This window comes from Mustela nigripes, chromosome 11, assembly GCF_022355385.1.
Source record: "Mustela nigripes isolate SB6536 chromosome 11, MUSNIG.SB6536, whole genome shotgun sequence".
NCBI classification, from domain to species: domain Eukaryota; kingdom Metazoa; phylum Chordata; class Mammalia; order Carnivora; family Mustelidae; genus Mustela; species Mustela nigripes.
The window spans coordinates 1252801-1280324 of record NC_081567.1 but is presented as its reverse complement, the minus strand read 5'-3'; the positions used below and the strand labels follow the sequence as shown (position 1 = coordinate 1280324).

Genomic DNA, 27524 nt, shown 5'->3' with positions numbered 1-27524 from the left:
GCTGGTCCCTGTGGGCGGATGACTACAGCCCGGCCTTACCGTTGGCGCGCCCGTGTCCGTGCTGGTCCCAGTGGGCGGATGACTACAGCCCGGCCTTACCGTTGGCGCGCCCGTGTCCGTTTCCGCATTGGCTTGCTGGCCTCGTCCTTGCTTTTCACGAATGGTCCAAGCTGCCTCCGGCCTCAGGCCCTTTGTCCTGGCCTCCTCCTGCCCACCTTGTGCTTTGCTTGTTCCCTGCCTCCCTGGAGGTCCGCTGTGACCAGCTGTCAACACTGCAGCCCCTTCCCAGCCCTGCCTTCTGGTTCTCTTAACACTTAACGGCATAACGGCTCTGAAGACCACCTCACTCTGCTTGTGTGTGTTTCTGTCTGTGTCCCCTTTGGGAACATAATTCCCTCAGACCTGAGGTTTTGAGGTTTGTCCACTCTGTGTGCCTTAAGCCTTGAATGATGCCAGACATGCAGTTCACTCTTGTCACATACTTGTTGGGTGAATAAAGAAGTCACCAGCCCTTCTAAAGTTCTGTCCGGGGCTGGTCACGGTGAGGGCTTATTCCTGCTGCTGCTGTTGGGGGCAGGGAGATGGTTCTCAGACAGGCCACCATGGTGGTCACCTATGCCCCCAGGCACCTGCAGCCACAGTGGAGGTTACCTACACCCCCAGAGGTCTCATCTGGCAGCAGTGGGGGTCAGAAATCACATTGGGGCTGACAGCAAGGTGTTGGCAGGGCTGCATCGCCCAGAGGCTCTGGGGGTCCTCTTCCATCTCTATTTCTAGCTGCTGAAGGTGGCTGCTTTCTGTGGCTCTCAGGCCACCCCCGATCTCCATGCCAGTGGTGCGTCTTCTTCAGGCCCGCTCTGCTCCTGCCTCTTCCCCTTGTAGAAGCCACATGAGGACCCTGGGCCCCTGGACCAGCTCCATCTCCATCTGCTTCGTTCACTCCTGCCTGCCCGGTCCTTCTGCCTTGGTTCTGGGATTCAGACACAGACACCTCCCCACAGCCTCTGTCTCAGTCACTCATCTTGATGGGAAAACGTCCTCTGATTTCACAAGGTCATTAGGACCCTGCTGGCAGCCCCGGACAGCGGCTGCGCACCCCAGGCGGACAGCGTGGGGGAACGAGCCTGCTGTGGAGCTCCGGGAGTGTCTCCATTTGCCTGCTGTGGCATCTGTGGGAGGTGCATGTTGTAGTCCCGCGCAGTCAGGCTGGGCTAGAGGCAGAGCCTGGGCCTGAGACGGGCAGAAGGGGTTCCCCGGGGAAGAATGGGCACCTCTGAGTTCCCGCGCAGGGACTGTGCTGTGCGCAGCAGCCATTGTCCGGGAGAGCCCTGCGTCCCGCCGTGCCTGCAGAGTTGAGCCGGGCTGGACTCTCGTCCTGGCAGTTCCTCCGCCGGCTGGGTGTGCTCCCCCAGGCCCCTTCGCCTCTCTGAGCCTCACCTGGCACTTGGCAGCTCTGTCTGCCATGGGCAGCTCTGTGCCATGGACCAGATCAGGGGCCCCTGGAGTAGCAGCCTGGCTCTGGCAGAGCCCCTGGGATGCGGACCCCCAGGGGGCCCCCAGGCTCCAGGGCTGCTGGCTGTCCCTGCTGCTTGCCGCTTCAGAGCGCTGCTTCCCTCTCGGGGCTATGTGTCTGGCACACTCTTCACCCCAGACCCTGCCTTCCGGGGAGCCTGGCCTGCAGGCAGCCTGCGTCCTCACCCCTCTGGATCCCCAGAGGGCTGACTCGCTGCCCCCTGCCCACCCTCTGTCTCCCCCCGCCGTCCCTGTGGTCTGTGGGTGGCTACAGCCACCAAGCGGTTGTCCATCCTCTGCCTTCATCGGCCTGGCCACATACGTTGGCAGGTTTTAATAGACTGCCACATCTCAAAAGCAGGGAGAGTAAGATTTAAAATCTTGTCTCGCCCAAAGCAGACAGATTGACTCGAAAATGACTCCGTCAATAAAAGATGAGCTCTGAGAGGCTCTTCCCTCTCCGAGAGGAAGCACCCCTTCCCGGGACTCGGCTTCTGGGAGCCCACTGCTGGAAATGAGGAACGTGCGCGCCGTGCGGAACACCGTGCGGAACGGAGCAGGAGCAACCCTGCCACCGCTGCTGGCCTACGCTGCCTTCAGCTGTGGGCCGTCCTGCCCGCTGGCCCCAGGCTGCCGCTGCTCTGTGAGCCCAGCAGGCCACCTGCCGGGGCGTGTGGGAAAGGAGTTGCCGGAAACTTGTGTTAAGCAGTGGTGTTCTCCGGTTTACATCGGGGTTTGTGATCGGATGGAGCTGTTAAGCGCTTCTCCACTCTGCATGGCTTCTGGCTCTGGCAGGGGTATGTGAGCACGTGTGCGTGCCTCTGTGTGTGTGTGTGAGCGTGTATGTGCATGAGTGTGGTGGGGGGGCTGCGTATGTGTCCGTGTGTGAGCACACATGCGTATGTGCAGGCCTGCGTGTGTGAGCACACATATGTGGGCACACGTGAGCATGTGTGCGGGCCTGTGTGGGTGGGTGTGTGAGCGAGTGCATATGAGCACGTGTGCATGCATGGGTGCATGAGCGCACATGTGTGGATGTGTGAGTGTGTAAGCATACGTGTGTGCGTGCGGAGCTGCGAGTGTGAGCACACATGTGTGTGTACAGGCCTGTGTGTGTCTGTGAGGGCATGCCTCGGGCAGTGTGCTTCCAGCTGTCTGGTCCCCGGTCCCCCACCCCTGGAGATATGACATAGCTTCATGGAGTCACTGTGCTTGTAAGCTGGTGGGTTCCGCAGCGTACGTGTTTCCCAGCCCTCATCGAGCCTGGGACCCTGCCCTCATGGGATATGTGCTTTAGTTGCAGGAAATGCCCCCAAACAACCAAACAAGTGAAACCAAGTCAGAGGATTGTGAGCTTGTGCATGAACACTGGGACGTTGGGATCCCCGGGTGGGGGGCCCCTGCTGGTAGCATGCCAGGAAGGCTCCAACGAGCATCTGAGGCCAGACTTTGTACCCGAGGGGGCACCTTGTGTCCAGAGCTCTTTCCTCACGGTAGCACTGGCGCTGCCTGGTGGCCTTTGGGGGACCCATCCTGCCCCAAAGTCCTGGTGTGAATGTCCGACTTCTCTGCTTCCTGGCCAGGTGACAGTGAACAGGGCACTGACCTTCTTTGGGCCTGACCCCACATCTGTCAGCTGCCCGGACGAGGGGCTGGCCATGGCCTTCCACCAAGGCTCAGCTGGTCCTCCACTCCCGAAAGAGGCAGCGGGGTGGGGAGCCTGGTGCCCAGCGAGGCAAGGGAGGGGGGACAGCATCCTCTGGGGCTTCGACTGTTCTCTGTTCTCCGTGCTGGGGGAGGGAGCCTTCCCAGGAATATGATATCACATGAGCTCCCGCCTGTCACCCCGGGACTCTCCCACCCCATAATCTGGTGGGCTGTAATTGCTGGTGTCTTTTCAGATCATTTTTGTGCAAGGTGACAAGCTGCTTGTGGAGTGAGCCATTAATCACACAGAGATGCCCCTGTTTGAAAGCTGGCACCAAGCTCACCCAGGGCGGGCGTCTGCCAGGCAGCCGGCGGTGGGCACACACGCTGCTCATCTACATATAATTCCAGGCCAATGTCTTCTCTCTTGTGTAAAACGTGCAATTTCCGGCCCAGCAGGGGAACATGGGCTCATAATGGAGAGACCTTGTCCCAGGGGCCCTCCGGCTGCAGGCTGTTCAAGCGAACCTTTCCCTAGGAAGGCAAAAGTCTGTGTCTAGTGGGTGGTAGGGACCCATCCACTGGTCCCTGAGGCCCGCAGTGGGGGGACAGCAGAGTCCACCGTGCCCTTACGTGGAAGGCTTCCCTGAGTGCTGTGCAGGGAGGCGGGGGGCCCTCAGACCTCCCGGCTGGCACAGGCATGGGCACACATGTCTCTCCAGGTTGTCTAGGTGCCCCTTGTGCCTGCCAGCCTCCCAGGGCCCTCTCCTGGGTTTGCCTTTGGGATGGGACGGCAGCCTGCAGAAAGAGCCCATCGGAGATGCACTTGCTGAATCAGGGCAGTGGCCCTGCGGTTTTCCTGCACATGTCCCAGAGGCATGGGACCCCTTCTCGGCGCAGGCATGTCTCTCCCCGCTCTGCACCGTCGGCCAGGACCAGGACCCAGACCGACAGTCACAGCCCCTGCAGGGTCAGCTCCCATAGTTGTTGATAAAATTGCATAAATATTTGATGCTTAATTATTAAATATTTAAAAATGTAAAACTAAAATAGTTAGAAGTTACAAGATGTGAATAATTTAGCCCCGGAAGTGTGGCCCAGCTTTGGGCACAAGCGGAACCAGCACCACCCTCCCACCGTACCTCCTTTCTTATGCACCTGCCGGAGAGACCCAGGGACGTTTCCCACAGGGACAACTCAGGCCCAGCCCAGCTCTTCGGCCCTCGGCATGGTCGCATGTGGTGGGAGTGTGGACGGGGCGCCCGTCGCACTACCCCCAGGGGCTAGCCTCTCAAGGTGCAGGGGTACAGGCGCTCTTTCATTGGATGTCAGGCCCTGCGTCGCCCTGACACTTGGCTGTCCTCAGGACACACCTCTTTACAGAGGCTGGTCCCCTCCCTGCTCCTTTTTGAGCTGCAGGGGCCAACTCAGAACGCATTTGCTTTCATCCACGGGCCCTTCAGATATATGGGGACGCAGTTTGTGCCCCAACTTCTCCAGACCCAGCACGTTCACATCAAAGAGCTGCTCCTGTGGTCTCGCGGTGCGCTGCCGTGGCTTGGTTCACATGGGCACAACCGCTGCCCCCTTCTGCTCCCCTCCCCATGTGTGTGTCCTCTGGACACTGGGCTGGCATTTCCTTCAGCTCCATCACCAGCTTCCAGAACCCAAGGAAACAAACACCCAACTCGGGACCTTGACCTGCAGACCCGCGGCTCCCCCAGGGCCTGTGCACAGCAGAGGATGGGACTGCCCTTGCCTCATGCCCATTGCCAAGACTGGGCACCATTGTGCCTCCTAGGCCTTGGGGCCAAGGGTGACCAGAGCACCAGCTGTCCTTCTGGAATGTCTGGCCCAGCTGCTGGTGTCCTCGGGGGCCTGTTGGGGTGGCTGCGTGCTGTCTTTCCTGACCCTCTTGCCCTGCAGGGCCTTGCCTGGGCACCTGACCGTTTAGTTCAGCCAGAGACTGCCAACAGGAAACACTGTTCTAGAAGCCAACCAGCCCCGGTCAGCTGTAGCCAGCACTGCTGGGCGCACAGTGGGCCCACCCCTTGTTGGGGCCTCAGCCTCCTCACTGGGGAGCCAGGCAATCAATCAGCCTCCCCATAGGCACGCCCAGGCGACAGGCCATAGATTGGAGCTCAGTGAGCATGGGGGACACAGGTGCATGCGCCCAGGGCACAGGCTGTGCATCAGAACTCAGTGAGCATGGGGGCAGTGGGTGACAGGCACCATGCTGTCACTGTCCACTGCTAAGCACCTGTTTGGCGTGGACCCCAAGGGCACGCTAGCCCTCATCTCTGCCCTGTTGACCCCTCCAGGCTGTGGAGTGCAGTGCCAGGGATGCCCAGAGCTGAGGGGCACAGTGTCCAAGGGCCAGGGCACACACGCCAGCCTCAGGGTCTGGACAGAGCGGGAAGCTGGTTGTCCAGCCTCTTAGAAAAGTGGGGGACACTCCACCCACCCTTGGCCCCTGGGCCTCACCCTGCTGCCTCCTTCCAGGCGGGCCGGTCTCGAAGCCTTCCCACACTGCTGCCTTTCCCACGCTGCCCTTGGAGCGGCCCAGACGGGCGCCAGGTTTAGAAACAGCTGCCTGGAGCAGCCTGGGCTCAGAGGGCCACTGTTGCTAATGGTGAAATATTAGTGCTGTTTGTTGTTGTTTAAGCCTGAAAATCGTAGCATTGGCTAAGTGTTTTTTATTCACTTCTCAGAAAGAAAAATGACTCTGTCCTGAGTCCCCAAAGGAAAATTTCAAAAGCTGCTTCCAGCTCCTAAACAAAGCTCCACTGCAGGAGCCGGGCTGGCCCGCCTCTGATGGCTTGGCCAGCAGCAGCCTGGTCCCTGGCCCCCAGCCCCCGCCCCGCTTCTCTGCCCTGTGTGCTTGCCCTGAGCCCGACCCTTCCCCCATCCTCTCTACTGCCCTCCCTAGGGCCTCTGTCCCCACCCAGGCAGGTAGCTGGCTGGTGGGCATCCCTGCTGGGGTTGGTCTACTGGACATGGGGACACACAGCCCTGGCCCCCTTCCAGGGATCCTAAGCAGGGGCGGGTATGCAGGCCACTTCCGACCCCACTGTGTCTGCTGGCGCAGTTTGACTTCTTCCTGCTGAGCCCGTGCTCTTGCCCACCTCCCTGCACTGGTGTTGACAGCAGGTGTGGGTGCCAGTCCGCACTTTACTGGTTGGCTTCTCAGGAAGCAAGCTGCTGCCCTCCCCCTGGTGGGGGGGGGGGGCTCCAGCTCTTCCCTTGGGCATGAGTCTGGCTGCAAGGGGGCAGGTGTCGGCATTTCCTGCAGCTGCCCTGAGGGGCGAGGCATCACCTGGGGGACAGGAAGGACACATGTGCCCCCATATGGACCCTGAGCCCCGGCTCCAGTCGGCCTCCCCACCGCCCAAGGCGGTGAGTCCCCACTCTTGCAGGTCTGCCAAGCCTGGTTCCTCTCCTCTGTCTGCTTTTTGTCTTCAAAGCTCTTGCTCACCCCACTCGTCTGCCACCACCTCCCCTCCCACAGCAGTTGCAGGGCGGAGCAAGGACAAACACGCGTGTTCAAGGGTGGGCACGTATGTTCCATCTGCCCTGTCTACAGGGAAGCCCCATGTGTACGTTACTTTTGTTCACACTGATTTTCTAGGGGTTATGATTTAGGATTTGTGCAGAAATGGCATTTTCTGTACTCCCGGCTCCTTGAGGTGCTGTAGGGAGGCCGTGGGACAAAAGGCCCTAGTCCTTGGTTATTCTGAGCTCAGAGTCTGCTGAGGAAATAATGGTAACACAAAGGAGCTTTTAAAAATGCTCTGTTGTGCTAAAGCAGGCACTGTCATGTACCCTGAGAACATACAGCAGGAGATGGGATCTATTCCAGATACATAGTTTTGAAGGTCAGATGACTAGGAGTCAGCTAGAAACCAGGAGGAGCTGCTCCAGGTATGTGCAAAGGTCCTGAGGTGAGGAGGAGAGTGGTATTTCATTCAGAGCGTGAGATAAAGGTAGCCAGGAGCAACTGGAGGGGCGGCCTGGGTTGCTTGGCAAAGGCCTGATGGCCACAGAGGGGATTTTTTGTTTTGTGTTGTGTTAAGATTTTGTTATTTGACAGAGAGAGCACGTGCGCCAGAGCAAGTATGCTCAAGTGGGCGAGAACAAAGGGAGAGGAAGAATCTCAAGTAGACTCCATGCTGAGCGTGGAGCCCGACACAGGGATTCAGTCTCATGACCCTGAGATTGTGACCTGAGCCAAAGTCGAGTTGGATGCTTAACTGACTGAGCCGTCCGGGCACACCAGCAGAGGGTTTTAACCCAGATCACATCTTCCCTTCAGAGCTCAGAATTTTGTCAGAGGGCCTGACTTGGCTTTCAGGGCCACTCTAGGCTGTCTGTGGGGGGAGGCCCGGGGCCCTAGCCACCTCACCTCCCAGTCCCAGCTGTGCTCCCCTGCCAGTCGCCTCCACCATGAAGGGGCTGACCTCCCATAGGGTGGCTGGGATGGTGGCCAGTGGACAGCACCTGCTTTGCTGTCAGAATCCTCTGGCCTGAGATGTGGGTCAGGGAAGCCCACTGATGGGGAGCCGTGGCCTTGAGGGGTCCCAGGATGGAGCTCAGGCTGAGGTGCTCAGGGCCGGAGATGCATCTGTCTACTTGGCCCTACTTGGCAGGGCCAAGCAGCTCTGAGTGGACATCAGGCTGAGACCCAGGCACTTCGCTGGCGCACTCGGGCCACTGGTGCAGAGGGACGTGCACCACCAGCTACCCTCCTAGGAACCGTTGGCGTATTTGAAAGTGTTTCTGTGTGGTCCTATCTGCTTGTGCTTCTCAACACTCCTGAGTAAGGGGAGCTTGGAAGGAAGGGCTGCATGTCGGTAGCCTGTGAGAGCAGGGGGCCTGGTCTCCATCCTGAACCCAGGTCAGTGGTCTGTTGGGGCACAGACCTCAGTTGTCACCGCCCCGCCCACCCAGCTTCCTGTACTTTCTCCAGCAAACTGGGAAGAAGGGGATTAAACCACAGTAGCGCGTGCACATTTAGCAAAGTGGAGACACAGTGGGCTCTGCGGGCCAGCACGGCTGCATGCTGGGACCCTGAAGAGGCTTTCTGCAGGGAAGTTCCAACCGTCCACCCGTCAGCCTCTCACTTACGCTCCTCACCCCTCCAGGATAAAAACATTTCTCTGAATTTCAGACTGTGATCTGGGTCTCCAGAGTTATGTGCCCATAACCACCGCTCTTTTATCCTGACATCTCTGCTCTCCGGGTGAAGCGCTCTCTCCTGCTAGCCTTTATATAATGGAGAGATGGAAAACAGTTTATTTTTGTTCTGTGTCCTTCCCACAGGCTTTCCCAGCTGCCTTCCAGGACTCCAGGAGGAGCCAGGTGTTGGTCAGAGATGAGGAGCAGAGGGTGGAGGGCAGAGCCATCCAAGGGCCCCGTGGACATGGCTGGGGACAGGTGGCATCGCCCCTTGACCTTGGCACGCAGCCCCAGTTCCAGACCCCACTGCCCATGCCCACCTTCCACGCTCGGGCTCCTGGCGACAGTGTTCTCTCTTTGGCATCCACTTGTCCATCGGCCTTTCTTGTCCCTCACCAAGGACTCTTGGAGAGCAAAGGGCTGCTGAGGAAAGGAGTGGCAGGAGTAGCCTAGAGAGGAAAGACCGTGGTCAGGGTTGGGGCGGCATAGTCTCCCGGCCAGCGCAGCTGGAGACTAGTGTTGAAGGTGGGGGTGGGGCCAGGACAGGGCTGAGGTCAAGTCTGGGCTGGGTACAACCTCCCCCCGACTCTGGGGCTGGTTCCGGGCCTGAGTGCAGGCGCCGCAGGCACAAGGTCTCCATCCTGTCTGGTGGTCCCCGGGATGTGCACCCAGCAGGAGAGCTTTGGGGTGGGTGGTCCAGGCTCTCAGCAGACCCTATGAGGCCACTTGTCTGCTCTGCCAGCCCTGCCCAAGTGTGGTTGCCACCAGCAGGCCTGGCGCTGGGGATGGCTGTGGCAGGGTACCTGCATGTGGATGCAGAATGTGGTCCCCACAGGTCCTGGGGTCTCGGGCTCTTGGTCTCTGGGACGTGGAGGAGCATCTCATGAGTGCCACATGCACAGGCCACCAAACCCGCCCAGAGGAAAGCGCCGCTCGCTCCCGAGGAGAGCCTGCATCAGAGCAATGGCATTTCCAAGGCAAAAGGCACATCTTTTATTTATTTAATCCAAACCATCATGTGAATTATTCATTCACGTTTATATAAGCAATTGAACAGCAGAGTAAGGGGGAGGTCAGAGCACCGTCTTTGCTCTGCCCTGAGTCACAGCCAGAACTCAGAGTGTCCCTCCTGAACACGCCACGTTAAGGTGACTTCACTGGAGAGCGGCTGTCTCTCGCCTGACCCGCACCAGGCAGGCCGGGGTCAGAGCCCTCTTTAGACCTCTGACGGCCTGTGGGACCTTGCGGCGACTCCCCCGCCCCGACCCAGGCACCCCTGCTTTTGCCTGTCAGAGGGTGATGGGGGACTTACTTCATGCTGTTGAGCAGGCTATGTGGGGTAGGGTGTGCGTGCTGCCTGGCGTGTGGTCCTGGCACCTGGGTGCCCCTCCCAGGGGTACCTGGCAGGTGGCCAGGCTCATCGTTCCTGATCCGAGCCCTGTCTACTCATGGGAGTCCATGAACTCTGGAAAGGACAGCATTTTGGTGCCTGTGGACAAAGGGGCTCCTACCTTCTCCAAGGTCAGGCTCTGTTATTACCAAGATTTAATTTTCCCTGTGGACATCTGCGATCCATTAAAGGCCGTGCAGCCTCTGACAGGGGTGAAATATTGCCTCAGAACCTCGGTCAGTGGATTTTCCCTGGTGGAGTGGGCTTTCCTCCCGCTGGCGGACCCATCCTCAGTGGGCTGGCCGAGAGACACAGGGAGGAGTGTGGGGTCAGAGCCGCCAATTACCCCCTTGGATTTCATAGTCTGATTACTTGATTAATCCAGGGCTCCGTGCCCAAGTCCCAGTGGAGAGGCGCGCTGCTCCAGAAGGACAGTGTCCGCCAGGGCCATCGGCACCGTGTGTTGGATGGGGGGCAAGTGAGGGCAGGGCATGGGGATGGATATGTTTGGCGGAGAGGCCAGAAGCTGCTGTGCTCTGGTAGCAGGGAGCCGCATTCAGAGCAAGAATGTGGCCGGCCCCAGGCTGCTAGCAGAGGCACGGGCAGTGCAGACGAGACAGAGGATCTGTGCTCACAGGCCTGGCACCACCTGGAGCATGTGAGGGGCAGGGGGCTGTCGAGAGCTTGGCCTGGGGCAGAAGGCCTCCCTGTGCTAGGTGCCCGTGGCCAAGCTCTTAATCCCACAGGCCCTTGTTTGGAAAGCAGAGAACCCGCACCCTCCCTGGGGCCTTGAGGCAGCCGCAGAGCCTGTGGGAGCCTGTGTATGGCTGTTGGGCTCCCTTCATCGGTGGTATGGCCTGAAGCACACCGCACTTCACTATGGCCCCTTAGGGTCCCGTGGGGTCCGGCTTTGTCCTCGTGTGGACACCTCTGGAGACGGCTGTGTGCCTGATTCGTACCCAGGAGCTGCAGGGGGAGGGCCTTGAGGCTGCAGGTCAGGAAGGGCAGAGCGGGTACAGGGTCTGCAGTGGGTTTCCCGCCCCAGAAGGCAGGCTTCCTGTCCCCTATCCCCGTCACCTCCTCCAGGAAATGACCCTGCCCACATCTGCTCATGTTAAGCTGTCCAACTGGACCACCTGCTCTCAGCCCCGCCAGGAAGCTGGTGGTTGACAGGCCTGGGCCTGGGTGTCGGTCTGAGAACAAGGAGCTGCCGTCCCCATCACGATGGGCAGGGCTCTGAGGCTTGGGGGTTTCCAAACACGCCCTTGGCCAGGGGACTCCTCTCTGGCCCAGGGGCATCAGCTCCAGACAGGACCACTGGGAAGCTCCTGGTTTCAGAGGCTACACTGGTGTTCGAGGAGAGCCAGCCTCACTAATGAATGGGGGGGGGGGGTAACGAGCTTTCAATACTGGGAAGGCACCATGGGGGACAGAACCGTGGTAATTGCTGTGTAGCCTCCCGATGGCTTTGCACTTGGCACAGCATCTTCTCCTGCACAGCCCTAGACTGTGGTGGGAATGATGGGTGGGCCCAGGGGCCTCTGCCCTGAATGGCGCTGCTAGAGCCACATGGGGGCTAAGGGGGCCGAGGGGCCTGACTACCTGGTGGCCTTGTCTCCGGGTGCCAGGGGAACCCCAGGGAACATGGTCATGAGTCTCTAAGGCATCTCTTCTCAAAGACCCCCCTCCACTCAGCGCTTTTCCGTCCTGGCCCATGTGGGTGGGCGTTGGCCCCTTGGCAAGAACATGGCTGCAGATACGTGGGGGGAACCAGGGCTGGAGGCCAGGCCTGCGTCCCTGGTCAGAGAGCGCTCCTGCCTGAGGGCTGTGGCCAGGGGCTGGTCCCTGCACCCCCCACATCCCGACCTGGGCCAGCTTCCGTGTGCCCTGGTTGTTCTTCAGGAAGGGACCAGGCCAGGGGTGGAATCGGGGCTCAAAGCCTGGAGGGGGTCTGGCATTCAGAACCCTGCTCTCTGTGGAGGCACAAGCGCAGACTGCTTACAGCCCACGCTCTTCACTCCCAGACAGCGCACACGCTGGGGCTCGCTGACATGGGTGGCCTGTCCAGCTTCCTGGACCCTCTGCCTGGAGCTCTGGCCCCCTGCTGCCACCCCGGCTTGCAGGCTCACCTCCTCTCCTCTCCCCCTCAGAGCTGAGGAAGCAGGTGGAGAGCGCCGAGTTGAAGAACCAGCGGCTCAAGGAGGTCTTTCAGACTAAGATCCAGGAGTTCCGGAAAGTCTGCTATGCACTCACTGGCTACCAGATTGACATCACGACAGAGAACCAGTACCGGCTGACGTCCATGTACGCCGAGCACAAAGCCGACTGCCTCATCTTCAAGGTAGGGCCTGCCGGGACCCGCTGTTTGCGCTGCTGGACGATGGCGTGTGTGCGGGATCAGACTCACTGTGTGTGTGCAGGGGCCCGGGCCAGGGGCATCTCCTGACTCTCAGCCACCCCCAGCTCTGCCCTGCCCCCCAGGGACTCTTTGCAGGAAGCACCAGGCCCTGATCTGGCTGCCTCTGGCTGTCGGCCGTCCCTGTGTGCTGGGAGGGAGAGGGTAATGAGGCCCTGGGCAGCCCACACCAGCCGTGCTCAGGGGACAGCTGGAGTAATGGGGTGAGGGTCCGTGCTGGGCCAGGGAGGCGCCTCAGGACTGGACCATGGCCAAGGCCAGCGTGCTGCACTGCAGGACAGGAGAGGGACCTTCCCTCCGTGGGACTCTGTGGGACATGCACTCGGGCTTGCTGGTGAGGCCAGGGCTGGGACCCCCAGCTCACAGGAGGGCGGGAACTGCGTGACCCGTGTTGGTCCCAGACTCTCTCTCTGGAGATGCTGCCAGGGTGCAGTTCTGGACAGGACACAATAGGTGTCTGTGTAAACTGTCAGAAACGTACTTCACTCCTGTGTGATGTCCCGCATCTTGGGAGAACTCGGCATTGCTGATCATTGTTTCATATCTTGTAGAAATACCACGGTTTCTTTTAAACGTTAAGTAAATTAACAAAGATGTACAATTTGCTCTGGGCAGCCACCACAGAGTGGAGATAGGCAGAAGTCACTGTCAGACCCCCAGGCCCTCTGCCATGCCCCCCACCAGACCCTCTGCCATCCCCCCCAGTCCTCCATCCCCCCCCTCCGACCCTCTGCCCTTCCCCTTCCCCACTCTCTGGCGGCCCCCCGCAACAGTCTGCTATTCCCCCCAGACCCTCTGCCGTCCCCCTCTCAACTCTCTGCCATCCCTCAGACGCTCTGCCATCCCCCCGAGCCTCTGCCGCCCCCCACCGATGGTCTGTTGTCCCTCCCCACCTTCAGCTCTCGCCCATGCCTGAGGCCTGACTGTGCTCAGCACCCCCGCATAGGCATGTGCACCCTGTCCCAGCTCTGGCCAGGGCTTGGTACAGCAGGGGCCCGCCAGGCTGGTGGCGTGCACAGAGTCTTTCCAGTAGCTTTGCAGAGTCCTGGAAGCACGGGCGCCTGCTCTCCATGCCCAGTCTTTAGGGCAGCTCCCAGCCCTCCTGAGCATCAGGATATGGGGAGGACTGGCTGGAAGCAGGAGCCGTTTCTCTCATTTGTCTATGGAAATCTTGGGGGTGGATCCATGGAACGGGCCTGGTGATTTCCGTGTCCTTGTCTAGCCTCACTGCCTCTACACAGAGCAGGGGACCCAGACACAGGACAGGGCAGTCCCTGACCGGTCGGCAGGGGGCACTCCCTCCTGTATTCTGCTCTCAGGCATTCCCCTAGATGCCCCGGTGGCCCACGTGGAGGATGGCCGCAGGCCAGGCAGCTGAGAGAGTGCGACTAGTGGGTCAGGATCTCCTTCAGCTGGCGCTGCGCGGCCTCCTGGGATGGGATGGGGGTGTGGGGGCGTCCCAGGAAACAGAGCCCAGGAGCGTACATGTGTGCACATGTGCATGGACATCTGCATGTGATAGGCACAGGCACAGGCTTCCCCCTACCCAGACCCCCAACAGGGCATCAGACCCCCATCAGGGCATGGAGGCAGAGTCTTCTCATGCCTGTCACGGGGCCCTGCTGGTCGGGAGCCAGTCCAGCTCCTCGCGGATGGCTCTGGACAGGTGGGCTACCTGCCTTCCTGTGTCTTGGTCCCCTGGAAGTCCAGCTTTGCCAAGGACACTGGTTTTCTTATCGTGTGCAGTCTCTTCACCCCCGTCACCCCATGGTGCCTGGTGCTGTGTGGGCAGGAACGGATGGTGGGTTTTGTCTTTCTCATCCTGGCTCTTTAGAAAGGATGGGAAGCGATGTTGGGTAAAACAGAGGGACAGGGATCTGGGGCCAGCTAGGGGCCCCAGACACACCCTTCCTGCCCGGAATGTGCGTCTCTCCCTTCAGGGCGAGGCTGTAAGTCCCCAGGATTCCAGCGTGGGCCCTGGGCCCTACATTGGACCCCTTTGTGGGTCTGACTGAGGGACTCTTCCCTCCGTTCTGCCGGTGAAGCCCACCCTGCCCCGCCCAGCCAGTGTCCTCATCCTGCACGGGACACGAACCTGCCTCTTGGGCTCCCCGATGTGGCCGTGAGGGCCTGCCAGCCTCAGTCCCCCATCCCTCACCCCCAAGGCGACCCCGGCTCCTCCCTCACTCTTCCACTGAAGCTTCCCCCTGCTGCTCACACACACGCGGGCACCCGCTGCTCGGGGCACATCCATGTGGGGCCTTCCTCGTAGCTCATGGGCCACCCCACGGGAGGGGTTGGGTGGGTGTGTGGGGTCTGTCCTCTTGGCTGGCTCAGCCTTCTGTCTATAGACACGCTCCCCAGTGTCCTGAGGGACGGTACCCTGGCACCAGCTGCCACACCTTGGGCAGTGCTGGGTAGGGCCTGGAGAGGTGGCTGCTGCTTGCATGCTGCAGGGCCCCAGGCTGCCTCCGTGGTGGCCCCGTCTCCCCTGTGACTCTGCTGGCAGGAAGTGCTGGGCTGTGGGGAGCAGCTAGCCCACAGCGGGCAGTCTCCACAGACCCTCCGGAGGTGTGTGCGTGCATTCACATGCTCGGCCAAAGGCCTCCCGGACACCGACGACACTGAGCCTCTGAGCTTCCTCTGGGCCAAGGGCTGTGGGGCCCGTGGCTGGAGCTGCCTGGCCTGTCAGGAGTGCTCTAACCCGGCACTCTGATCGACTGCTGATCACCTGTTACCTTTGCCTGCTCACCGTCGAGGGACAGGATACCCCATCCCACCCTGTTCTCTGCCTACTTCCCCGCTCAGGGCCTGGCATGGGCAGGGTGCTCGCTGAGGACAGACAGATGGGGGAGAGAGTGTAAGAAGCTAAGTAGAAGGCAGACCGACCCTCTGCAGACACTCACTGGCTTCCAGGATCCCAAGAAGGGATGTGAGGGGCCCTGGAGCCCTTGGCAGGGTCACTGCACCCGTGGGACTCAGCTTCCCCATGCACAGTGGTGAGCTCAGTCTGGATGCGCCCCGGGGTCAGAAGGGCTTCGCCAGTGCAGGGCTGCCCCTTCAGTGGGGCAGCAGGGCAGTCTTCTCTATGGGCTGGCAGTCCTGAGCGTGAGCAGCTGCCAGACAGAGATGGGCCCGAGAGACAGGGTGGCCCAGCGGCCCCCATGAGGTGTTGGGGCCCTGCCATCTGGGGTCTGATGGCAGACTCCCACAGCGGTGGTGGTGGAATCAGGCTGGAGAGGGGTCACATTGAGGCATAGCCTTCTGGCCCCTTTGCTTTATGGTATTTTATTTTCCCAAGTGATTTTTCAGGCAGGAAGGGGCCCGAGGCAGAGTTGGAAATAGCTGAGCACCGTCCCAGCTGAGCGGGCTCCGCAGCTGTGCGCCGCCGTGACTGAGGCTCAGGCTCACCCGCGCGCTCTGTGCAAGGACACATGGCGCCAGCGGTCCGGACATACCGGCTGTGTGCGGGGAAGCTGCCCAGCCTGGGGCCACCACTCTGAGGAAGGCAGGAGCTCTGGCCCAGCCTGGCTGTGTGCATGTGCGCGCACACATACACACACACACCTGCCCCAGAGCAAAGCCGGCTCTCCCTCGTGCCAGTGCAGGGGCCTGTGAGCTCCCAGGACCAGCCAGAGCCCTGGTTTCTGTGGCCTGTCATTCTGTGTGGCTGTGGTTCAGGAGCCCTCCGGCCCGCCTCCTGGAAGAAGGCCCTGTTGCAGGGAGGAGACGAGGTTGGTGACGACGGCAGCTGAGTCTCGTGCCAACGCCCTGTGTGGTCCAGCTGTGGTCAGGGTTGCTGTGCGGCGTGTGATGTCCTCTCGGCCTGGCCCTGGGGATGGTGTTGGGGCCGGCCGCTAAGGCAGAACCCAGCTTACTGGCCGCGGCAGAGTGGCTCGAAGGCTGCATAGCCACGTCCAGGGCTCGCCTGCTGTCCTGGGGTCTCCCGTCTGTCCAGGGCATGTGGCAGCGTGCGCCAGTGGAGGCCGGGTAGGACCACAGTGCACACCCCGTGCGGGCCGGGACCTGAAACTCCAGAGTGACTCCACTTGCCACAGCGAGGGCTCTGGGGACGCGGGGACTACAGGAACCTGCCAGGGGCCGACCTGCTGCCGTGCAGTGCTCCCTGGGAGTGTGGGCAGCACCCTTCCCTCATGCTTGCTTGTGTGGGTCCAGGCGCCCCCAGGAGAAGTCTGGCTCGTGTGGGGACATCCCTCCCCTCTGGGCTCTGTTTTGGGGCTTGGAGGCACACTGGTGGCAGCCCGCTCCCCGAGCCTTGCCCCAGTGCTGTCTGAGGACCGCCTTGCCCTCCCATCTGCTGACCAGTGTTTGGGGATGGGGCTTCTTCCTTCGCTTTCACATGTCTGGGTCAGCCGGCCTTCACAACCCCGCTCAGGCGTGGCCTCCCTGAGAAGTAGGACCTGTCTGGGCTCCTCCAGTGCCTGCCTCTCCACCTGGCCCCTGGGAACATCTCTGCAGAGGCCGGGCCCCCCAAGCAGCTGGGCAGGAAGGCAGTCTCTTGAGGGTCCCAGAGCAGTGGAGACCGAGGTCAGGTGGCAGGCAGTGTGTTGGCCTCCAGCTCGCTTTATGCTGTGGGTCTCCTGGGCAGTGCACCTCCTCTGACGGGGTGCACCTCGGCTGAGGCTCTGGCCTCTCTGGTGTGGGCCCAGAGCTTACAGTGGGGGAGTGTCTCTAGATGGAAGTGACCCTTTGGGCTGCAGGGATGGCCCCTGTTGTGTTATGAATGGCGCCAGACTTGGGGTCAGAGCTATGGAATGTGACTGTCATCATGCCTCCCCTGGGCTGTATGGGACATTCACAGGGCTTCGCCTCTGTGAGCCTCCCCTTCCTCTGTGTGCACCTGATGGCCAACTCGGCCTCAGAGGTCCTCACAACAGGGTCCACGGACCACGTGTGGGAAGGAACCCGGCCCTCTGGAGCGTGTGGTTCTTGGCACTCAGCGCTGAGAAGATCTTACAGCGTCACACACAGTCCCCGCAGGCACGTGCGCATAGGGCTTGGTGCCTGTCCTGGGGCCAAGGCCAAGGTACAGACGGGCCTCTGTGAGCAGTTCCCTGCCTCTCCCGTAGAAGAGCAGCCTGGGCGCCCATCAGAGGTCATGTGTGTCCCGCAGCTGCTGGAGGAGCCACGGGGGCTCATACCTCGCTCCTACCGCGCAGTCATGACAGTGGGCTTTCTCCCTTGGGTGGGCGTGTGGGCCACACTGCTTCTTGCTACCCCTTGGGACCTGCCTGCTGGGCCCCGGCAGCCTCCCTGCACCTCCACGGACCTGGGGCCTGCCCCCTCCGGTCCTCTGCCAGCAGATGCCCGCTTTTTGGGCCCCGGGGAGGAGCAGAGCCGGTCCTGCCCAAGGTCGTCCATTGTTGAGGGGACGTAGGCTCAGGCTGAGCCCCCTGTGTCTGCCCAGCTTGCCCCCAGAAGGGACTGGGTGTATGGCTGCCACCGGCCCCACCCCAGCCCTCGTGGCTGTTCTGTCCCCACACCCTGGCTGTGGCTGGGGCCTGCGCAGGCCGTGCTGTTCCCCGACGGAGCTTTCTTCTTTGTCCCCTGTGCCTGCAGCCTCTTCTGCTTGTAGGGCAGCCTCGTGAATCAGTAGAGCAGCTCTGGCCTTCCCCCGTGCCCCATCATCCACAGAGCACAGCCTCCCTCCACCGCCCTGGCTCACACCAGCCCCATTGGGCCTGGCTGGCACCGTTGCCAGGGGACCCCTATCCGATGGGCAGAGACAGGCCGGCAGCCTCCTGTGGCACCAAGGACAGGGCCACCCACTGCAGAGATTGCCTCACGTGGGAGCAATTGCTGTGGATCAGCAGAGGCAGGGAAAGAGGCCAGAGCCAGGCTGGGGAGATGTAGTGCTGCCCTGTCCGGAGGCGGGGAGGTTGGGCCAAGCAAGAGAAGGGATTTGGACAAGGCCGTGGTGAGGTGAGAAGCTCATGCCGTGGGGCGATGTCCATGTGGCGTCATCTTGCTGGCACAGGCCTAGTGGGCCTTGCAGTTGCCACACCAATAGCTCTTGGCTACAGGAGGAGGAAGGGGGGCTTCTGGGAGCAGGAGCTGCCCCTTGTGCCCCAGGGACAGCTCCCTTTGTTAGGTACTGACCCGAAAACAGCCCCACAGTGCAGCCCCATGCCAGGGCCTCGTGTCAGGAGAGGAGCCGGTCTGAAGCTGGGTGCACGTCTCTCTGAGGCTGCCTGGGGACATGCCCCACTCCCCGCCATGAGTTCTGCGTTGGTTGCTGTGGGCCTGATGGTCTGATGGTGTTTCGGCAGCGGGAGGGGGTTCCCACTGTCCGTGTGCAGTGTCTGGCTGACACAGGCCACTTCCCGTGTTGCTGTCTTCCCATGCAGGAGTCCCAGATCCTACGGCAGAGACGCCCCAGTAGTAGGAGAGAGCGGGTTGAAGGGTGAGCTTGCAGGAACCAGTGTCCCAGCACTTTCACCCGCACACGAGAACATCCTGCCCGGGGCTGCTCAGGCCTGTTGGACACAGGGCAGGCACAGCCTGGCCTTGGTCCACTGCAGCTCTCCTGTCCCCACCCGTGTGGGATGCCTGCCCTCCCCCACCAACTCCTCAGTCCCTTCCCTGTCCAGTTGCTTCAAATCAGATCCTACAATCAGAGTTGGAGTATCCATTTCTAAGCTGAGTAATCGCGGGAGAAGGGGGTTTGCTCTGTTTTCTCAGATTTTTAAAGGAGAGGAGAAAAGGACCCTAAGGGCACTCAGACCTTGCTGGGTGAACCTGATCTTCCGTCCCCACCTCCTGGCAGGGGAGCCTTGCCTGTTGGGGGATGTTAGGGGATATGGGGCAGCGGGAGCCGCCCTTCCTGGTGTTGAGGCTATGGTGTGTGGTGTGTGGGCTGCCCGGCGTGGGGAGGGGGCTCCTGCTGGCTTGGACAGAGAGCCCCTGACAGTAGAATGCAGCTGCTCCTGGGAGGAACATGGCTTAGTCCCACCAGCTCTCCTCCCTTGTGGCTCCCGGCTTTGCCCTCGCTTTGTGCCGATGGAGGCCTGGTTGCGGGAGAATGGTGGGTGGGCCTGGGCATTGATGTGGCCCCGCCAGGCAGTGGAGAAGTAACAGGGCTCCTGCGTGGGAGGCCCGGGGGAGGGGGGGAGCTGTGCTGTTTCTCCTTCGCTCCCTCCCCTGACAGGCGGTCGAGACCACGCACAGGCTCCTGTCGGAAGAAAGCTACTCGTGGAGCATTCCAATCTCCTGCTGTAACAATGAAGTCTAGATAGACACTTTAATTTGAATTTGCCTTTTTTGGGTCCCCTGAATTTCAAATAGAGTTGGTTTGAATACATGCTGACTTCAAAACCTTTCTCATTTCTTCAGCTGAGCAGGCTCAGGAATCAGGGTGACCTAGAGTGTCCGAGTAGTCGTGTGGAGTGCACTGTGGCCCCCAAGCCCCCTCTGCCCAGACATACTTGTCCCTGGGGCCTCAGGAGGAGAGGCCAGGCTTAGGCTAACCTGGATGATGCCTAAGCCAGAGCCTGCGCCTTCTGGTGTCCACCCTCCTGGGGTGGGGGGACTGGACAGCAGCTGGGATCCCAGGACACAGCCCTCAGTTCTGGATGAGGAAAGGCTCCCAACATTCGGAAGAAAATTCATGAACATGAGTAAAGAGCTGGCTGACTTGGTGTACAGTGCTGCCTTTCTGGTTACAAGACACATTCGGGAAAGGCTGGTGATTTCTTGGGATGATAGCTTCTTCCCAAGCAGATGGGCCATGTCCTTCCAGCAGACAGGGGACCCTCACACTGTGATCAGCACAGTGCAAAGGAAGACCTGGTTTCAACTCCAGCAGCTTATGCAAAGGCCCTGTGGCCAAGGGGGCCCAGGTATCCTCAAAACTGAAATAAGGCTCTGGGGCTAGATCCCAGGGATTTTGGAGGGGGCTTAAGGGGAGGCAGATGAGGAGCAGGGCCTGGGGCACACAGCACCTTGGCAGCTAGGGCAGCATGTCGGCTCTCCGAGAGCATCAGGAGCTCATTCAAGAGATTTTTAAGACAGGGGCTGAGGGCTTAAGTGGACTATTAGGGCGTAAGCACAGGAGCGTGAGGGGGAGGGGTGGTGAGCAGAGCGTGTAGTCCACGTTCACAGCGAGGTGAGCCCCTGCCTCCCCTGGGGCCGCCACCTGGACTCATGCCTCCTTCCTCGCTGGTGGCCATGCTTGCCTGGTGGCCACACAGAGGCCTGGGTCCTGATCGTATAAGCAGCTGTGGGAACCCTATCCAAGTATAGCTGGGCCTGCAGGGTAACTCTCACCACGTGGGACCCCGTGTCCGGGGGCAGCGTGGGCTGGTCAGCAGCCCGCTTCTGTTCGTGTGTGTTTCCTGGTGAAGCGGGCCCAAAACACGGAGTTTTGTCTCCCGCTCTGTTCAACGCCAGATTATGAGCATTTTCTACCCGGTTAAATGTTCATCCCAGTGACGGGCTCAACAGTCCCGTGAGGAACTGTTTGTGGTCCTGCCTTCATTGATTCGGGTGTTCCTTTGTGCTCAGATGGTTAGCCTGGTCCTCCAGTCCGTCTGCTGGTCTGCTCACTGTGGCAAGACGGTGTTGGCTAGGTTGGGGGGGGGGGGTCACACCTCCAGATGAGGCCCCAGGAGATGCATTCTCCACTCAACCTCAGAGGCCTGTCCCCCAGGGACATCCTTGTGCCTCGGGTCCCTAGGCAGCATCGCTGGAGAACCCAAGCACACCGCAGCTCCTGTTCTTGGGGGAGAGTCAGGCTGGGAGTCAGTCTGGGTCTCTCACGCTCTGCGGACTGTCGGACTGTCAACCACCCCCTGAACACCACCACCTTCATCTGCCACAGTGAGTGCCGGGGCCCACGAGGGGCTGAGCCCCTGGACACCCAGAGGACCTGCGAGGCTGGTGATCTGGCCTCGCCCTGTGGACCTGGTCTCCTGGCCTTAGGCTGCTTGTGGGATTTTTTTCTGTGCTCGCTTCGCTGTGGTCCAGTGGCTCCTTGGGTTTGTGGTGTCATAGTTCACCAGATTCAAACAGTCCAGGCTGTCATTCTTCATGTGCTGCTCCTGTGCCTCTCCAGGAGCTCTGGCCCCACTCCCAGAAAGTCACTTGGTGTCACTTGGCTGTGTGCTTGTGTTTCCGTGTCTTGGTTTGGATAGTCTCTGTCGCTCCATCTTCCGGTTCAGTGACCTGTTCTCTGGGAGCTGCTCATCTGCTGTGTGCCTCATACGGTAAGTTTTTTGTCTCAGATGCTGTGTTTGTCATATCCAACAGACCCATTCGGTTCTTTTCTCGTAGGTCACTGTCACCCCCGTTTCGGTTACCCGTTCGCCTGTAACAAATCCCTTAGAGCAAAAAGCGCCTGTCACGTCCCAGTGTCTGAGGGCCAGGGCCCCGCGAGTGTTGTGTCAGGGGTGCCCTTGGGCTTCCGCCCAGGCAGGAGGCTGAGGGGGCACACACATCCTGCTGACACACCGTGCAGCTCCTGGCAGGAAGCTTCACGGCTCGCCACATTGCGCTCTTGGGGACTGCTCGATGCCTGTGGAGTAGGACGGGGTGACTTACGTAGCTTCGGACGGGGCCATCGCTGCTGCCGTCTCTGTGAGGGGACCGCATAGGAGGCGACTCTCCAGGACGGGAGGGCCAGGAGGCAGGATCATCAGGGCCACTCGCCTCATGCTCACCGTGTCCATGTCTTATGAACCGAGAACTTATTCGTCACTGCCGCGTTCAGGGCCTGCTGTGCTGATTGCCTCATTTCTGAGCCTCTTCCTGTTGGCGGACATGTCTCTCAGTTACCGGTCACAGTCGCCTTTTCTGCATGCTTCCTAACTTGCTGCACTTCCTGAACATGGCGTGCTTGAGTGTCTTCCTCTGATCAGCAGTGGCCTTTTTCTGGCTGGCAAGTTGGTCACCTGGCTCTTTTGGAGGCCGGTATTCAAGCGTGCTCAGAGCTCACTAGTTTGCTTTTATTCTCAGGCTGCTTAGATGCTGCTGCTGAGACCTTCGCCTTCCGGGGTCTCTGGTAAAGGCCTGGATGCCCACCGGAAACTCCTCTCTGGTCAGTGAGGCCCTGTGCACCCTGGGGGCCTTCCCAGGTCACGGAGTTCTCCTGCTCTGCTCCGTCCTGCGTGGGCTCTGGCCTACAGGGCCTGGCTCCTCAGGGCCGCTGGGCCAGCCACCCACCCAGTGAGGGGCCCCTCACGTGCCTCCTTTCTCTGGGGCTGCTGCAGCTGCTTTCCCGCATCTGTGCACAGTTGTGTGTATTTCATCCATTTTCTCTAGTCGTTTACCACATGAAGGCAGCTCTGGTTCCAATGCCCTCGTGGACGTCCCCAGTTCATGTTTTAAGAAGACCAGTCAGCACACAGCAGGGTGGGCTCTGGGGGCTCCGATCACCCCTGAGATTACACACAGACACGGTCTCTCTCCGCATGTATCCCGTGTCTCCTTCCCTCCCCGGAAGTGCCTTGGGCCTGGGTGTGCAGAAGGTCACTCGAGGCGGGACAGCATGCCGACGGACCGTCCCCACGCATGCTCTCCCTGGCCGCACAGATGCCGTGGGCCCCGCCCTCCGGGAGCTGCAGCAGCTCGTCCCACAGACCTCCCAGGGCAACAGATGGGCCAGGGGAGTAGTGGCCTCTGTTTTCCTCAGGGGGGTCTGATCGTTGCTCTTTTCACTTCTCACTTGGGAAAATTTTAAATGTATGAAAGTAAAGATCAGCATCGAGAATCCCCATGAGCCCCCGAAGCCTGCCGCCACCTGCTCCCCATTATTCCACAGCAGCACTCGGGCTCTGTACCATCAGCTAGGACAGTCTGAGCACTTGGTAGGGGCACCGTGATAGCAGGCAGGTGCGGGGAGCAGAGGAGTGGGGCAGGAGGGCCTCATGGCACAGCGACAGGGTGGCACAAGGGTTTGGGCCAGTGCACAGGGTCCCATGGAGCGCGCGGGGTGGATAGCAGCGGACCGAGCTGGCCCTGCCCCCGGAGAGGGCACCGCAGTGCTGGCTTATGGAAGCCTGAGCAGCAGGCCGGGGTGAAGGCCTTGCCATGCCCACCGTGCCTGCCCCACAGCCCCCCACGCACACACACGAGAGCACAGCCCACAGCACATGTCGGGGCTTGAGTGGCTGCTGCCTGGCGGGTTTGTACCAAATAAGACAGCTGTGGACACGGGGCACAGTCAGCTCAGCACCCCCGGCACCGGCCATGGAGCTGGCGGCTCGGCTGCTGAGCGCGTCCTCCCACCTCCACTTTGTGTCTCACGTGGCATGTCCTCCGGGCGCGTGCCAGACGGGGGCACCGTGGGTCCGCGGCGTCTCCCCCCTTCCCAGGGGAGGACACCAGGCCTGGTGGATTGGGGCCTACTCTCATGACCTCGGTCTACCTTAACTTCCTCCTTAGAGGCTCCAGCCCCGAAGCTGGGAGGCACAGGCCAGCCTGTGCAGCATGTGTCGCGCATGATCCGTCCCTGTGTGTGTGTGAACCATGTACCACCCGGGCACACGTAATCCGTCGTAACCAGAGTCGTGTCACCCCTGCTGGGGGTTTTCCTGGAGAGATCTCTGCCTCCGCGAACCTTTCTTGCACTTGGCCCCCCGCCCCACGTGGGGAAGCCCCTGCCTTTGCCCACATTCATGCTCTGAGCAGCCGCGAGGCTGTGAGACTGAGGTTCAGACCTGCCCACGGTGTCCCCCAAACTGACCTGTTCTCCGTGGCAATTTCCCCTTGGTCTGCCGGCTCCTGCTTCCCACAAGCCGTCAGCCTCAGCCACGAGCACAGATCGCAGCGCAGGCATGGGCAGGCCTGCCGTGTTGCTCAGAGCTGGGGTGCAGCAGGAAGGGAGGGGCCTTCCCCAGACAGGGGCCTGGTTACTGGATGCCTGGGGACTCGCCCGCTCGTACTTGCCCAGCCTACCTGCAGAGGAGGAGGGCCATGGGTCCTCTCCTGTGCTCGTCACAGCAGGACAGAGACTGCGGGGTCCCGAGCCTTCTGCTCCTGGGCGGGTAGCAGGTGGCATGGCGTGAGATGTTCTCCCTAGGCAGCCCCATGCCTGAGCCCCCCAGGCGGTCAGTGAATAGCCACCAGCCCTGGGTGATGTTGATTTGTGAGAGCAGCTCAGTACCCCTCTTAGTTTTTAAGGGAGGCACACGTGGCCTGTACACTGTGTGGACACTCCTGCATTGTCAGGATCAGAGGGCCAGCCCTCCCCTCCACCTGCCCCTAGAGATGTGCCCTGGCCACGTGGTGGGGGAGCTTCTGCTCTCCCCCAGAGCCTCCCTCCCCAGCCTGCTCAGGCTCCCAACACTGCTTCCTGGCCCACTCAGCACAGTGGCCCTTGCCACACAATGGGACAGTCACCTGCACCCCCACTCTGAGTGCCTCCATGAGCCCCCATCAGCGCCCTGCTGTCCGCTCGCTGGCCAAGTCTTCCTATCTGCAGGCAGGGGTCCGGGTCCAGCCAGCAAGTCGGGAACACTGAGGCCCAGGCCTGCCCTTCTCTACCTGCTAATGGCAGGAGTGGACATGGGAACCCTTCTAGGTCCCAGGTCTGTCCCCATGGCCCCTCATGTGCCCAGCACACATGGGGTGTTCCGAGAGGAGTGAACTGGCCCCAAACCAAGTTCCACGCACCTCCCAGACATCCTCCATCCTTGAACTTCAAGCATCTGGCACAGGTGCTGCCCCCGTTCCCACAACACACATGTACCCCGACGGGCTTCCCGGGGCGTTTAAGGGTCCCCTTGGGAGGTTAACATAGAGGTGTTCCTGAGGGATTGGGCTTGTGGGTTTTGTTCTCTTCAGAGAGAGATCTAAGCAAGAGCCCGTGTCATGAAGGAACACAACGACGTGACCCTGTGGCCGGGGCAGATGTCAGCCCAGCGTTTGGCAGGCTGGGCCTTTCATTGGTGCTTAGTGACTTCTAACCAGAAACCACCCCCAGCCCCAGAGGGCCGGCCAACTCCCCATGCCGCAGACCCCAGGGCCTTTGCCTGGCACAGCATCCTGTTCCCCCAAACACTGCACTATCCTGCCACCATGCCTGCTCCTCTGTGTCCCTTCTCTGCCTGATGGCAGTGTATGTCTTCCTCAGGGACACAGCCCCAGGGCTACACTCCTTGGGCACCCTCCTGACCCCTCTGGAGGCAGCAGCTCCCCGCCCCTGAGTGACTGCATCTGGGCTGCTTTTCTCCACAGTGGGAGACCCCCAGCCATGGAGAGCCCGAGGGGCGCCCTGGCCTGTGTGGGGCCATGATCTCTGTTCCCTGCCCACGGCTTCTCCTTAGTCCTCAGAACTGCACTGGAGACGCAGCTGCCTCCACACCCCCAGGAACAGGGAAACTGAGGCTCCAGGCAGAAGGCACTGAGCCAGGATTGGCATGGTCTGTCCACCCAAGGCTCTCCTCCTAGCTCCGCCTCCCCCCAGGCCACCACATCCTGTGGGGACTGGGTAGGGCCCTTCCTCTCCTGACTTTGACCTCGGGATGAGCGGGGTTGTAGATCAGAGGCCAGGGCCGTCCCCCCCGGGGCAGGTGTTGACTTTCTCTCTGGGGACACAGTCTCTGCCCCTGGCTGCTGGGATTGACTGTTCACTCTGACGTCTCGTTAACTCAGCACAGTGCCGTCTCTGACCACACCTCCCCTCGGGGCCAGGCTTGGGCGCCAACAAGGCCTAGCGCTGGTCGTCACTCAGGGACACCGTCTGCCTGCTGAACCTACACTGCTCCCTGAAGCCCAAGGATAAGGGCAGCAGGACGCCAGAGATGAGTGCAAGCCTCGTCCTGGGGGGAGGGGAGGCCCTGCTGGGCGCCGTGCATCCTCAGGGCTGACATGAAATTGACTGCTACTGCATGGTCTGTCCAACGCGTTAGCAGAGCCATATGAAGGGCACATGCCCAGTGCCATGGCCACCAATGGCAAGTGTGGGCATGGAAGCACATCAAACCGCGAGTGAACACCGCCACCGTTCCCCGCCGTGAGCACGTCATACCGTGAGCACGTCATGCCCGTGCTGTGCCCCAGGTGGCCTCCTGTAGAACCACGGGCTGTCCAGCGCTTGGGGGGAGCAGTGTGGGAGACACCTATCAGAGATAGAATGCCGTCACCTCCTTGGGACTTTGGAGCTGTGGCCACCCCAGCGCTTTCACCACACCCAGGGCTCCCGCCACATGGCCGCCTGCTGCAGCCCAGACTGGTCCATCCATCCGTGGCCTCCTTCAAACCCACTGGTGCTCCCTAGAAAGCAGATGCCTAAGCGACACACACGCCAGGCTCCCCAGGAGCCTCCACCCTCTCCACCGGTGCCTGTCGGGGTTCTGCCCGACTCCCCACCCCCCCAGCACATCCCCACTGGCTCGCTGTGTCTGTAGCACCTGACACCTTCCAGGTGAGCGTTGCCTGTACCATCTGTTCCTCCCGGCGTGCTTCCTCTCCCGGGGCAGGTCCCCGTGTGTCTGTGCGCTCCCAGCCTTCACGCCTGGGGCTAGGGACTAAGAATCTGCCGGTGTGGCGGGAGGTGGGGGCAGGCAGACAACCGGTTGTGTTCTGGATCCACATCTGCCTTCCTCCAAATCCCAGCCTCTGTGTGAGCCCATGCAAGGTGCCCCGGAGCTCTGAGGAGCAAGGGGATGTTGAAGTGGGCCTCGTAGGGACCCCAGGAACACAAGGTCCACAAGAAGGGGACCCTGTGTGCACAGCTGGGTGCAGGCACACCATGGCCAGGCCCAGGGCTGCCCCCATGGCAAGGTCTGGAAATGGGAGCAGTAGCCCGCCAGGAGTGGGGGGCCACCCAGAACTCAGGTGCAGCTGTTGGAGCAGCCCCCCTTCCCAGCAGCAAGGGGTGACTGCCACAGAAGCCGACAGTGTGGAAACGTAGTCATGAGCTAACAGTGATCATGTGCAGCTCCTTGTGGCTCAGGGAAGGGATGCCCAGGGCAGTGAGTGATGCCCACAATGACAACCTCAGCCTAGGGCTGTGCATTCCCTGGCCGGCCTGGGCAGCATCCCAGAGCACCTGTGTCCAGCGAAGGCCATGGCTCTGGTGGCTAGACCCCCAGGATTCTGGATTTGGGAGAACCATGGGAACGCGTGCATCATGATTGGGAGTGAGGGGTCACGGCCCTGTCCCCGTAGGCCTTACTGCTGACTGCATGGGGCAGGAGGGTGCCTGTCCAGCTTGGTGGCATGGCGCCTGGGCCAGCTGCTGTCTCACCACTGGCTGAAGGTCAGCGGGGCCTCCAACATTTGACCCACAAAGGGTGGGCTTCATGTGGCCTCACCAAGGGGCCACAGGGGATGGGGCGCCGCTCTAGTAATTGGCCACCAGCCCTCAAGCCGGCCCCCGGTGGCCACTCAGCCAGGCGGTTGCTCTGGCTCCCCAACCAGCCA

General features: G+C 61.0%; 1 protein-coding gene across 5 annotated transcripts in view; it reads left to right on the top strand.

The window, feature by feature from the left end:
* MAD1L1 (mitotic arrest deficient 1 like 1) overlaps positions 1-27524 on the top strand; it is a 313102-nt gene that overhangs the window by 258154 nt on the left and 27424 nt on the right. For all 5 annotated transcript variants that reach the window (XM_059414286.1, XM_059414287.1, XM_059414290.1 and 2 more), the window contains one exon: positions 11875-12065. In XM_059414286.1, the coding sequence (XP_059270269.1) occupies positions 11875-12065 (191 nt within the window). The remainder of the gene's footprint in view (positions 1-11874; positions 12066-27524) is intronic.